The sequence below is a fragment of the Triticum aestivum genome, chromosome 5B, assembly GCF_018294505.1.
Source record: "Triticum aestivum cultivar Chinese Spring chromosome 5B, IWGSC CS RefSeq v2.1, whole genome shotgun sequence".
NCBI lineage: Eukaryota > Viridiplantae > Streptophyta > Magnoliopsida > Poales > Poaceae > Triticum > Triticum aestivum.
Window position 1 is genome coordinate 108232614 of NC_057807.1, and position 14437 is coordinate 108247050.

The 14437-nt window shown below is 44.7% G+C and overlaps 2 protein-coding genes across 3 annotated transcripts; both read right to left on the bottom strand.

Annotated features, from left to right (window-relative positions):
* Window positions 1-7392: 7392 nt before the first annotated feature.
* Window positions 7393-10076, bottom strand: LOC123110664 (uncharacterized). 2 transcript variants are annotated; one of them, XM_044531247.1, is made up of 4 exons: window positions 9986-10076; window positions 9838-9906; window positions 9066-9515; window positions 7393-8238 (listed from the first exon to the last, which is right to left on the bottom strand). In XM_044531247.1, the coding sequence occupies exons 3-4, from the start codon at window positions 9474-9476 to the stop codon at window positions 8227-8229; spliced, it is 423 nt and encodes a 140-aa protein (XP_044387182.1). In that variant the 5' UTR covers window positions 9477-9515; window positions 9838-9906; window positions 9986-10076; the 3' UTR covers window positions 7393-8226. The 2 variants fall into 2 exon arrangements, with proteins under 2 accessions (XP_044387182.1, XP_044387183.1); XM_044531248.1 differs by lacking the exons at window positions 9838-9906; window positions 9986-10076 and adding an exon at window positions 9613-9823.
* Window positions 10077-10586: 510 nt separating this feature from the next.
* On the bottom strand, window positions 10587-12231 carry LOC123110663 (uncharacterized). Its single transcript, XM_044531245.1, has 3 exons — window positions 11545-12231; window positions 11263-11445; window positions 10587-11158 (listed from the first exon to the last, which is right to left on the bottom strand). Exons 1-2 carry the CDS (start codon window positions 12214-12216, stop codon window positions 11353-11355), a joined length of 765 nt encoding a protein of 254 aa, XP_044387180.1. The 5' UTR covers window positions 12217-12231; the 3' UTR covers window positions 10587-11158; window positions 11263-11352.
* Between the last annotated feature and the right edge of the window lie 2206 nt (window positions 12232-14437).

Genomic DNA, 14437 nt, shown 5'->3' on the forward strand with positions numbered 1-14437 from the left:
CACTATAACCGACGACGTTGAATGGTGAAATGATAAATTTAGGTTTATAATATAACGAGCCCGTGTGACTAAAATGGACCACAGTGTGGATCAAGTTTCAACGGGTTTGTTCTTTTTCATTTCATTTAAAAAATACGTTAATTATTATCACGTTACAAACAATATACATATATGTAAAACAAATTATGTTAAAAAGTTCATATAATTTCATGAAATACATATGCTGAAATTCAATAGAAATACACATAATAAAATTATGAATTAGAATAAAATTTATAATTTGAAAAGATGCTTTTATTTAAAAAATATTAAAGTAATTTTGAAACGTTCATATATTTAAATAAATTTGCATATAATTTTAAATTTTAGCATTTTTAGTAAACTATTTATGTAGTATATCAATGTGTTCATGCTTTAACAAAAAATTGTGTTGTTTTAAAAAGTTTATATAGTATATAAGTTTGTGTTTTTTTAGAAAAAATACAAGCCTAGTTTGCCATTAGACTGCGGATCCTCACATGAATAATACCTGAATCATATAAACATTTTACTCATTCATAAATATTTTCAATTTAGTGAATATGTTTTAAAATAACATGTGAATTATTTTTAAAATGACACGAAGATTATTGCATTATTTTGAAATTATGTTTGTTATACAGTCATAAAGAGTACTTATACTTTTACCGAAAAAGGGTTTCCCCCCGCTTTATATTATAAAGCACCAGGCACACGATCACAGGGTAACTGTCGGGGCGAACGGCACAACAAGCCCAAAAGGGAAAAAGAAGAAATAAAAGCCAACAACGGCAGCTCGGCAAGCACAAATAATCCGCCACCGCTGCGCCCTCCACCTTCGTCCCACCACACGCCATGGCACCGGCCCGCCGCATACCAAGCAGCACCTCCAAGAAGAAATGCGACGCCAACGACGCTGCTGCCCGGACGAGTCCGAGGGTTTCCCCCGGCATACGGAGGGGAGCAGGTGATGGGTAGCGCCGACGCCCTTCAAGAAGGAATGATGGCACCCTCAGGAGAAGAGGGGGCCGAGCGGGGACTATATGCTGTGGAGCAGGCGGAGGTCGAGCGCAAGCAGCAGCGGCGGGGAGTGACGGGGAGCGGCGCACCTACATGGGACAGTTCAGAGCGTCTCCAACAGGCAGCAGGTAATTAACCGTTCTTTACGGATTTTAGACCAAAAATCAGTGCTCCAATAACTGCGCTATATAAATTTTGGAGGTAAATACATCACAGATGCTTGAACTTGTCTCGAATGTGCACTTTGATGCCTGAACTTGCAAAATACATTGAATTGGTTCCGTAACTTGACATGAACGTGCATATACGGTTCAAATCTTGTTTTTATACGTCCATGACGCCAACGAGGCACTCTAGGATATAAGGGACAAGGTGTATGGCCTGTTTTTTTTTGCCAAAAACCCCCTAGAATAAAATTTTTCTACAAAAAGGCCCTCAAAAAGAAAATAAACTGGTCCGGGGTTTGAACCACATACGCAGGTGTGCGTGCCTAGCCAATCTACCCGTTCAAATTTAGTGTCGGGAAAGGATTCATACACTTTATAAACATAAAGCTGAACAATGTAAATTAAAGATATTATTCCAGCAATATAGTGCCATTGCTTTGAACCTGCAACCAGTGGCTATATAGCGGCCGCACGTACCACTATAACCGACGACGTTGAATGGTGAAATGATAAATTTAGGTTTATAATATAACGAGCCCGTGTGACTAAAATGGACCACGGTGTGGATCAAGTTTCAACGGGTTTGTTCTTTTTCATTTCATTTAAAAAATACGTTAATTATTATCACGTTACAAACAATATACATATATGTAAAACAAATTATGTTAAAAAGTTCATATAATTTCATGAAATACATATGCTGAAATTCAATAGAAATACACATAATAAAATTATGAATTAGAATAAAATTTATAATTTGAAAAGATGCTTTTATTTAAAAAATATTAAAGTAATTTTGAAACGTTCATATATTTAAATAAATTTGCATATAATTTTAAATTTTAGCATTTTTAGTAAACTATTTATGTAGTATATCAATGTGTTCATGCTTTAACAAAAAATTGTGTTGTTTTAAAAAGTTTATATAGTATATAAGTTTGTGTTTTTTTAGAAAAAATACAAGCCTAGTTTGCCATTAGACTGCGGATCCTCACATGAATAATACCTGAATCATATAAACATTTTACTCATTCATAAATATTTTCAATTTAGTGAATATGTTTTAAAATAACATGTGAATTATTTTTAAAATGACACGAAGATTATTGCATTATTTTGAAATTATGTTTGTTATACAGTCATAAAGAGTACTTATACTTTTACCGAAAAAGGGTTTCCCCCCGCTTTATATTATAAAGCACCAGGCACACGATCACAGGGTAACTGTCGGGGCGAACGGCACAACAAGCCCAAAAGGGAAAAAGAAGAAATAAAAGCCAACAACGGCAGCTCGGCAAGCACAAATAATCCGCCACCGCTGCGCCCTCCACCTTCGTCCCACCACACGCCATGGCACCGGCCCGCCGCATACCAAGCAGCACCTCCAAGAAGAAATGCGACGCCAACGACGCTGCTGCCCGGACGAGTCCGAGGGTTTCCCCCGGCATACGGAGGGGAGCAGGTGATGGGTAGCGCCGACGCCCTTCAAGAAGGAATGATGGCACCCTCAGGAGAAGAGGGGGCCGAGCGGGGACTATATGCTGTGGAGCAGGCGGAGGTCGAGCGCAAGCAGCAGCGGCGGGGAGTGACGGGGAGCGGCGCACCTACATGGGACAGTTCAGAGCGTCTCCAACAGGCAGCAGGTAATTAACCGTTCTTTACGGATTTTAGACCAAAAATCAGTGCTCCAATAACTGCGCTATATAAATTTTGGAGGTAAATACATCACAGATGCTTGAACTTGTCTCGAATGTGCACTTTGATGCCTGAACTTGCAAAATACATTGAATTGGTTCCGTAACTTGACATGAACGTGCATATACGGTTCAAATCTTGTTTTTATACGTCCATGACGCCAACGAGGCACTCTAGGATATAAGGGACAAGGTGTATGGCCTGTTTTTTTTTGCCAAAAACCCCCTAGAATAAAATTTTTCTACAAAAAGGCCCTCAAAAAGAAAATAAACTGGTCCGGGGTTTGAACCACATACGCAGGTGTGCGTGCCTAGCCAATCTACCCGTTCAAATTTAGTGTCGGGAAAGGATTCATACACTTTATAAACATAAAGCTGAACAATGTAAATTAAAGATATTATTCCAGCAATATAGTGCCATTGCTTTGAACCTGCAACCAGTGGCTATATAGCGGCCGCACGTACCACTATAACCGACGACGTTGAATGGTGAAATGATAAATTTAGGTTTATAATATAACGAGCCCGTGTGACTAAAATGGACCACAGTGTGGATCAAGTTTCAACGGGTTTGTTCTTTTTCATTTCATTTAAAAAATACGTTAATTATTATCACGTTACAAACAATATACATATATGTAAAACAAATTATGTTAAAAAGTTCATATAATTTCATGAAATACATATGCTGAAATTCAATAGAAATACACATAATAAAATTATGAATTAGAATAAAATTTATAATTTGAAAAGATGCTTTTATTTAAAAAATATTAAAGTAATTTTGAAACGTTCATATATTTAAATAAATTTGCATATAATTTTAAATTTTAGCATTTTTAGTAAACTATTTATGTAGTATATCAATGTGTTCATGCTTTAACAAAAAATTGTGTTGTTTTAAAAAGTTTATATAGTATATAAGTTTGTGTTTTTTTAGAAAAAATACAAGCCTAGTTTGCCATTAGACTGCGGATCCTCACATGAATAATACCTGAATCATATAAACATTTTACTCATTCATAAATATTTTCAATTTAGTGAATATGTTTTAAAATAACATGTGAATTATTTTTAAAATGACACGAAGATTATTGCATTATTTTGAAATTATGTTTGTTATACAGTCATAAAGAGTACTTATACTTTTACCGAAAAAGGGTTTCCCCCCGCTTTATATTATAAAGCACCAGGCACACGATCACAGGGTAACTGTCGGGGCGAACGGCACAACAAGCCCAAAAGGGAAAAAGAAGAAATAAAAGCCAACAACGGCAGCTCGGCAAGCACAAATAATCCGCCACCGCTGCGCCCTCCACCTTCGTCCCACCACACGCCATGGCACCGGCCCGCCGCATACCAAGCAGCACCTCCAAGAAGAAATGCGACGCCAACGACGCTGCTGCCCGGACGAGTCCTAGGGTTTCCCCCGGCATACGGAGGGGAGCAGGTGATGGGTAGCGCCGACGCCCTTCAAGAAGGAATGATGGCACCCTCAGGTGTCACCGCTTCGGAGCCGGAAGAACCGGCAAAGATTTCTCCCACATCCCCAAGCACCGCTACCCACTCGAACCGGGGCCATCCAACCATCAAGCCACCCGCAAGCACGCGCCACCACGGTCTTGGACACATCCACGCCGCCCCGCTGCGAACACCACCACGAGGCCAAGGAGGCCGGAAAGAAGCGCCAAGCGACGGGAGGAACCACACCGAAGCCAAGCGGGAGGGAACCACCTCCCCCGCCGACGTGCGGGAGGCCCGAGCCCCCGGCGACGTCGTGGTCGCCGACCGGACGTGGCAGCAGGGCACACCGGGCCACCCCTGGCCCGGCCAGGTCCACAACGGACCCGCAAAGCCCCGCCGGCCATGTTGCAGCAAGCCGGCACCTGCGCCGCCCGCTCCCAGTCGTCAACGCCGCTCTCCCGCCTCCTGGAGGCCACGCCGCCGGCCCGTCCCGCCGCCGGCCCGCCCAAACCCAGATGGGGCCCGAAGGGCCCAAATCTGGGCCGAGCGGGCTGGTTCAGGCCGCGCTGCCGCGTCGCCCCGCCGCCAACGGCGACGCCGTCGCCCAGTCGTCCACCCACGCCACGCCAGGATCTCCGCCGCCACGTCGGACCGCCGCCGCCGAAGAGCACCCCCCGGCGCACACCGCCCCGCGCCGGGGAGCACCGAGAGGGGAAGGGCAGGAGGCCGCCGCCGCCAGCAACCCAGGGGCCAGGCCTGGTCGCGGGTGCCGGCGACGGCGGCGGGGAGGGAGGGAGGGAAGGGGGGGCTCTAGAGGAGGGGGGCGCCGGAGCGCGGCCGGTCGCCCGCGGGGACGACGCGGTCGCGCGAGAGGAGAAGGGGGGTGTTACAAAAGGAGGTGTCAGTACTTATACTTTTGATACATGACAACTCATTGGTCGGAGTGGCATCCGTGCTTGGTCTACAAGCTTTGTTCTGATGTTCGGGTCACAGATCCGATGCTGTTTTTGCTGGATTATTTCTATTTATTTTGTTCAGCCAAATGTTTATAAAGGTTATGAATCATTAAATATCAGCAAATGTGAAGTTGTCGAGTGGTTAGCCGCATGCACTTGACTGGTACGTCGTTGGTTCGATCCAGCACATCAGTTTTAATTTGTATCTTATAGTTATACTCCCAGTTTTTATTTTATAATTTGTCAGTTTCGCCATGATGGCCTTATTGTAAGAAAATAATTCCCGAGGTTTCCCCACAAAAAATAGGCCACACACCCTTGTCAATGACAGCGGGCCCCATGGCATGCTGGCGCGCCTCCTCAGCTTCGCGGACGTATACAAACGCCATTTGAACCGTATATGCACGTCCATGCCAAGTTATTGAACCAGTTCAATGTATTTTGCAAGTTCAGGCACTAAGGTGCACATCCATGGCAAGTTCAAGCACCACTGGTGTATTTACCTCTAAATTTTGCTAAACAAATTTGGGCAGCCCTAAATTACAACCAATTGGCTGCAAATATCCGTTTTTCGGGCAGCATGTGATTGCCCAACCGCCATTCTAAACGTTCCCGCGCTTGACCGCAGCCAGCCACTGAACCGTCATGGACGATACCTCTGACGCGACCGTCGTCATCGTCCCGCTGCCGCCACACTGCAGCACCTCCTCTGGTGGTTCCTGCTGTACTGGTGGCCGCCTCCAAGCCCTTTGTCCACCATGCCGTTTTTGTGCTACCACATGTCATCGCCATAGTCGGAGGGGATGGGCCAAACCACACCGTCGCTCAGAAGGCCTAGCTGAAGCTACCCGGTGGCGCCGACGTAAAGTGGACACCGCGGGATCCATCGTTGGCTACCTCGCCGCAGTTGAAAAGACGAACTGTGCAGCCATGAGCGCTCCGGCTGCTGCGGTGGTGCGCTCCCCCTCCCCCGCCACCGACAATGGAAGAGGAACCAGCGTCACACGTCATCATGGCCGCCAACGTCCACACGCGTTCGACAAAAATGACGCAAATGTATAAAAAATATCTTTGTTTTTTCTAGCTTTGTCACAAAGTCATCTTGTTCAATGCAATTGTAGGTGATGTGTGCCTATGTTATTCAATTTTGAGGCATTTAGTATCAACGATAAAACTTTTTTGCAAAACATGAATGTTGCATCTCAAGCTTTTATTTCTCAAGGTACCCCCTCTCAAGAATATGACACACAATGGGAGGAGACCAATATTGACATGGATAAGGAGGCTTTTGTTCATGCAACTCCTAAGGAAAGATCGCCAAACTACCAAGAGGGTGAAACTAATTGCTATGTGTGGCATGGAAAAAATTGGCATTGATGCGGCCGTTGGAAGCTAGCAACCAATGGCAGTATGGGAGAAAGCACGAAAGGATTCATGGCGCCATGGAAGGATTCATGGGTGGATTGATGGGTGCCATGGGAGGTGGCATGGATGGTCTTGTGGGTGCCATGGGAGGAGGCATGGTGGTGGCATGCGTGGTGGGATGGGGGGAGACATGGATGACAATGAAGACAGTGAAACCAATGGTGGCGATGAGACCAATGTTCCAAGCCATGGAGACAACGGGAACACAAGTGACAATGAAGGAGATGAAAGTTGAGAAGTTATGTTTTATGTACTTTTTATGCCCAATGCAAAAAAAATGTGTTGGTGATGCACTATGCTTGTGGTTTTCATTTGGATTTGATATGGGGATTTGAAGTTCAATTTGATATGCTGTTGATTATGTGTGTGGTGATCTTGCGAAGTTTAAATTCTATCAATAGTTAATGTTTTGTTTCAATACGCACTAGATGGAAAGTGCGGCTAGCCGCACCCCGCACCCCTGTCGGGTGCGGTCATATCCAACCCAACGACCATACAATACCAAAAGTAATAAAAAATTGCAACACATAATAACTTATTTACAATGCAATGACATTATATCCAACTTGGGTAGAACACGGTTAACATTCGATTCTGGCTGTTACATGAATAGCAAAGCACGATGGCAGCACCCACCCAGTCCGCTACTGGTTACACAATATATATTCCACAGATTGAAGGAAATATAGACCACATCATTAGAATTTCTCAAAGAAAGATATAGGAGGAACTAAGCACTAATAACAGTAATGGTCTGGTTAATTACATCACTTTGAGCATGTCACAAAAAATGTCACATGAACACACACACACACACACACACATATAGATGGAATGGCAGAAGAACAGCCCAAAAACCTGAAGGACTGTGACATGTTATGTATGGCAAGAGAACTGAAAAATCCTGAAGACATGGTATAAAAACATGACAAAACAAATCTTTATTCGGTAAACCATTATGGCGGTAAGATAATTTAACCTATAAAGCAAATCACCACCACATCAATGTCAAGCAAAAAGCAAAATTGTTTATTAACAGTATATGATACTATATAAAATATCTATAATCAGATATAACAAAAAAATAAGTTGAGTAATTTCAATCCTTTCAGCCCACCTTGATGGAGCATCAGATTCACTATTTTTTTATGCATAGGAAGACAAAACAATTTATTTTCTCAACAAAGAGAAAAATCAGTACGCGTGTAACAACCTCAAGGTGGAAAACATGAATTTCATTCTCATGATGTACCATCTAAAACGATTTTGGATCTCCCAAAGCTTAGTTTCTCAGTTACTTAACCCTCGTCAGATAGTTGCGCACTATAAAGCAAAGTTGTGGCTGGTAAAGGAGAAGTGAAAATGCACACACAAATATGTAGCTTATATAACCTCTTTTGAGACAAGGCAAACGACTCAGGTACTGGCGAACCTTGGTTGAGGATTCCACTGGAGTTCATGGATGTTGCAGTTGTTGTGTGTCTACAGAACAAACTGCACGGGAAGAGAGGGGATTCAAATCAGTGGCTGCAGCTGGGAAATAAAACCAAAAGCAGTTTACGTTAATAGATTATAGAACATCCTGCAACACTCTGAAGACCTTTTTGTGAGCTCTGATGGTAATCTGATATGGCAATGGTTGGTTGTGCTACATTATGATTTTTCTTTTGGACGATATCATGTTGTTCCAACAGTACCGACTGAATTATATATAGATCAACTTGTTAAAACAACCTTGCCATAAAACAACAAGGGCCTAAGTTGTACAAAAAAATTGATGAAATCGAAAGGGGGAGTTATTTCTAATTAGACAGAACACTGAACCAGTCTAGACCATTTCAAATTCCTATTTCGAAGCGGTTCCATTCATAGGGCTTTAAAGGGGTGAATATCCATAAGAAGAACCAACAAAATTGAAGTTTAGAAGGTTAGGAAAACTAAAAGAGGGGATGAACTAACATGAGGATATTGACCACTACAACACTTGTTTCCATACTAATGAAACATTTAGTGCTTACTCACCTAACAAGATAGCAGTAGCAAATCATCTAGCTTACTCAGGAAAAGTTCAGTATAATAATTAAATCATATGGCTTTGTATCTGCACTTTTACGGTGATGCAGAGATCATTAAGCTACTGGAAAACCCAAAATAGTGAAGTTCCATTTAAGCTACTGGAGTAACAGTGAAGTTCCATTTAAGCTACTGGAGTAAGCTACTGCAATCAGTACTGGAGTATGCTACTGGAGTACAGAAAATCCTACATTTCATTCAGATCGGGGTCAGACCCCCACAAAAATCTCATATGTTCTGCTGAGTACCTCGATCTGGATGTCGCAGCCAGCGGGGATCTCCTTGCTCTGGACGCACTTCACCGTCGGCTTCTTCTTGTCATCTTTGTTGGCTTCCTGGGTGCCCCACTTGGTTTTGGCCTTGCCGGCAGCACCAGGCTTGGACTTGGCCTCCCACTTCCACTTGAGGTTGAAGTCGTCGCCATTGGGGGAGGCGAGCTCCGCCTCCCACTTGATCGCCTGGCCCCCGCCGCGTGCCTTCTCCTTGGTCATCCCACTTCCAATTGTGGCCCCCGGGGAGGCGGCGACATAGGTGTACTTGTGGCAGGCCGGATGCGGCCTCCCGGGGAGCCGGCGGTGCGGGCGGAGAGGGTCGCGAGCTAATCTTTTGGATAGATCGGTGTGCATACATGATTGTGCATGATAGAACTCTGTAAGCATGCACTTACAATTTCGGCGCCTCCTCCCAGGTAGATATTTCTGCAGTGTGGAAAATAAGAAGTTAACTAAACTATATATATCTCATGCATATTGCCAGTCTAATAATCAAAAAGATTACTGTTGATCACAGCCATACCACTGGATTAGAGCCAAGAACAGGAACATCTCATGCAATTCTCTTTCAAGCAACACCTTTATTTGATCCGTAACTATTGTCGGTTTATAATCCTACTACGAAATTAAGGCCCCTCTTTGGATTGAAGTAAATTCATGGGAATTTTTGGTTATTACATAATCTGGTTATGATCACACTGTAGCAATAGAAAAATAAATTCAAAAAAGAAACATAAAGAATCAAAACCTGTAACTATGGGCATCCACCCTGGTCATCATTTCAGCAACCTGATACTCCCCAAGAGGCAACTCCAATCTGAAAATAACATAGGAAATAAGATGAGGGGATCTGAGTTTGAGGAAATGAAATATCACACCCCTTTAGCAAGCATTACTTGAGGATGCAGGCTGCTACCATCTCTGTCTTCCATGCCATTTCAATAGGTACACGGTTTTGAAATATTTTCTTCTTGAAGCTAACCAAGCCTGCTTTTTTTTGGCTGAAGATAAATCCATCAGTTTGAAGTAGAAAAGCAACGACTCAACCTAGAGATCCAAGCAAAGGACCATCAACATTTTATAACTAATCAATCCACCCAAACTAAAATTAATTTCTTATCTATTTTAATGAGTAAACATTTTCCATTGCACACAGTGAAAACAAATTACTTTCTAATCAATCCTCTAACTTAGCAGCACCTTCACACTTGTTGAGGTTGCACACGGGTCATCACACCATGTTCATGTCTGCAACATTCAAGAAGACCAAAGAACAATGAGGAATGTCAAACACTTTAACAAGACCAGCAAGTGAGACAGGAATGACCGAGAAGCGGTATTGCAGAAAACATGGAATTACGGTACAACCGAACGATAAAACAGAAAGAGGGATTGTAGCATTTATTTTTTCCTCTTACCGTAATATTTCCTTCAACTCTGTTGCGTTGGCTTTGCTGACATGGTCGGCCAGATCATCCTTGTGACTGCAACCTGCACATAACAAAGCACATGTCACAGCAAAAGAAAAATATCCTCCACATAACAGAAAACTAATGAGGGAATGTGATATTATAAACAAAGAAATTAAAGAGCTCTATATGTGTAATAACTAATAAATATCCGACTGTAGAAAGCTTGAGGGAAATTATTGCAGAAACCAACCAAAGCCATTTTTTTACTAATTATAGATACAAAACCATTTAGCAAAATCCACTGGAACTACTGAACTACAGGACTGAATCAATGAAACATAATAACAATTGCAGAAACTAAAGGTAGCATTTTAGGTACTAATTGACCCTGGGCATATAATACTATTTAGTCAAATAACTGAATCAAAGAAAATTTATAGGAAGAAAAGGAAAAGGTTAATAAACCTGCATGTATCAGTGAGCAACAAGGATCACTATTTGCACATGCAACAATAAATAGATCAGAGCATTAGTAAACAGCAAACAGAACACCTACTGGACCCTAGAAGCAAAGTTTTAGAAAATACTAATCTTGGTGAGTTCTGGTATTATTAGTATCACTGGGGCATGTGTGGTCAGTAGGAGACGATGCAAGACCTGTAGAAAATACTAATCTTGGTGAAGGCAGACACGTTCTGGGCATGGTTCTTTTATTCGGGTACAGCTGAGAAGAAAAAATCATATATGGAGTATAAGCTTACCTGTGTGATTTGGGCATGGGGTGGACGTGGTACCCAGAAGTCCAGCACCTAATCTTATCACGTACTGACGGCGTCCTTACCCACTTGACATCATCCATTCTCTGTACATGCATAGATGGGTAGGCGCCGGTGCAGCCTCACGCTGCCTCTTCGCAGGGACAACCTCCTCCTTGCTAACCCTATCTGCAGCATATAAAAACAAAAAAAGGAAGCCATGAATTAGTGGATGAGACCAGGTCAGAAAGAACGAACTCACCTCCACGAACTGGGGCCATCCTCGACCTCTCCTCCTCTACACGCAGCCGCCGGGGTGGGGCTTGACCAGGATGGGCTCCTCCGCTGCACTCGCTGCAGCAGCCGCTCCTGCTCTCCTGGCGGCGACCTCGCCCGATCTGGAATCATGCCGTGCGGCGCCGGATGACGGCGACCTGCGCCAGATCCGACTGGATCAAGAACGTGGCGGCGTCCACGCTGCTGCGCCTCGAGCGCTGGGGAGGAGGCCCGGGAGAGAAGGTGGCGGTGCGAGAGGCCGTGAGGTGGCGGAGGGCAAACCTCGCGCCGCCACCCCTGCCTCATACCCTTGACGGCATGACGGGAGGGGGCGCGGCCGCGTGCCTCCCGGATGCCATGAACGGCGGCGGAGCAGCCGATGGGGCAGCGGGGGTTGAGCAGCACGGGCACGGCGACCGAGCGGCGGAGGAGAGGACGGGAGGAGAAGGCGAGGCTAGGGGGTGGAGGCGCGAGGGGGACGAGGCTAGGGGGGGCGGCGGCGGCTGGAGTGAAGCGGAGGGGCGCAACGGAGGGCGAGTTCCTTTTATACGCCGACGTGTGAAAAGTCGACAATGCCCTCCGTGGGGCACGAGATTTACAGGCGGTGGCACGAACCTGAGCATAGGGCTCGATCCGACAGCCAGAATGCTCCATCTCGCGATCGGACGGCCCAGATCGCTCCATCTCGCGATCCGACGGCCAGGACGCGTCAGGAAGCTCGATCGGACGGTCGAAAATCCAAACGCACGGGGAGGCTCCATTTTGTCCAGACTCTAACAATGGGATGCAATTGTGAAGAAGAAATATGTGGTTGGGTGCCTTATTTTTGGGCAGTTGTTGGACCAGTGGTACCCTATGTTGGAACAACGGTTGGAGATGAACATTTTCTGGTGCCTAAAAAACACTTTTTAGTTTTTTAACTTTTTCTCAAACTAATTTTGTTGCAAATCAAACTTACTTGTTGTTGGATATGCTCTTAGGAGGTGGAAGAACGGATGAGAGAACAAAGAGCGTGGGCTAGATCATCTCCAACAAATCCCCATAAAAACTCCCCTCAAAATGATTATACGGGATGTTCATATAATTTAGATAAGATGTAGATGAGGTGCTTTATCATCCCCTATGACCTATATTTTCTATCTCTCTCTCGCTCTCTCCCACTCCCTCTCTCTCTCTCTCAAGCGGTGGCACACGGACTCTGGCAGTGGTACGATGGCTGCAGTGCACGAGCAACGGTGGCGAAGAATGGCGGTGGTCGACGACGACATCGATGGTTGGTGGTGGTAAATGACATCAGGCGGGCGGGCAGCGATGGGTGGCGACATAGTGGTTGTGTTAGTTATACGGAAAGGTCATTCCCCCTACATAGAGGGGAAGTTGGGCAAGATTATATGGGATCCACTAAAAATCACATTTATTGGATTTGCCAGAGCTTTTTTTGCTCAACTCCCTCTACCATTCTTTATAGGTGAAAGGGGATTTGTTGGAGATACTCTTGGAAGATAAGGGTATATTTCCCTTGATGATTTGGAAGAAATGAGAGTTTGGTGCCACCTAAGAGAATCTCCAATGGACCCTCTTCCCCATTTTCTTGGGTGAACAATCCGAACTGGGTCCAAATAGAAAATGCCATCCAGCCGGATCCATTTCCGGCTCATATGTACGGGATGTTCGACACCATCATTTCCAGCACAAATGTGTGACGTATTTGGGTCCACTCAGACGCGTTTGCCATGTTGTACCGGCACAGTCTAGCCCATCCCGACCACATAAAACCCCACCTCGGACCAAACCCTAGACACTTCACTCTATCCACTCCACCCCTCCCCTTTTTAGATCATCTCCGCCATGTCAAGCACCGGATAGGAGTCCGTTGGGCCCAGATTCGACGAAGACATATAATGTGAGCTCACTGCCTATTGAGATGAGGAGGAGATAGCCCTTCTGCTCGCATTCCACCGCTCTCAAGTCGAGACCTAAGCTCCATTGTCGGACCCGTTGATTACTTTTGATCTGGTTTCGGAAGGAGATAGTACATGCTTTTTCCCTCAGAGGTTCCCTTCGCTATCGAACCCATGGGAAGTATTATTAATTGTGTGGTGATTCTTGCAAGCTTTTTATCATTGCTAAAAGTTTCAGTTTCCCGAACTGAAATCGCACAGTTTTAAAGCTAAACAATAAATGGTATATTTTTTTGCCGTAAAAACTTCCAATCTATTCATCTTTAATCATGGTAGTACAACGAACACTAGAAACAATAGAAATTACATCAAGATCCGTAGACCACCTAGCAACGACTACAAGCACTGAAGCGAGCCGAAGGTGCGCCGCTGTCATCACCCCTCCCTCGCTGAAGTCGGGCAAACCTTGTTTAGTAGACAATCGGGAAGTCGTCGTGCTAAGGCCCCACAGGACCAACGCACCAGAACAGCAACCGTCGCAGATGAAGACGGTATATCAAAAGGATCCAATATGAAGACACATGAATGAAAACGAACGACGAACAGATCTGAGCAAATCCACCAAAGATAGATCCATCAGAGACACACCTACACACGCCCACCGATGATGCTAGACGCATCACTAGGATGGGGGCTAGGCGGGAGACCTTTATTCCATTTTCAGGGATGTCGGATATCGGGTTCCGGCAAAACCCTTAAGGTTCAAACTCTGGGGTGCGCACAAAGATCTCTTCCTACCGAAACACGCCCACAACCTCGCCGCGATCTCTAAGCTAGATCGATGAACAACACAAGAGACACAAGGTTTATACTGATTCGGGCCACCGTTGTGGTGTAATACCCTAGTCCAGTGTGTGTGTGGTGGATTGCCTCTTGGGCTGATGATGAATAGTACAGAGGAAGAACAGCCTCGCGAGGAGAGGTGTTCTTGTGGTGGTGTGTTT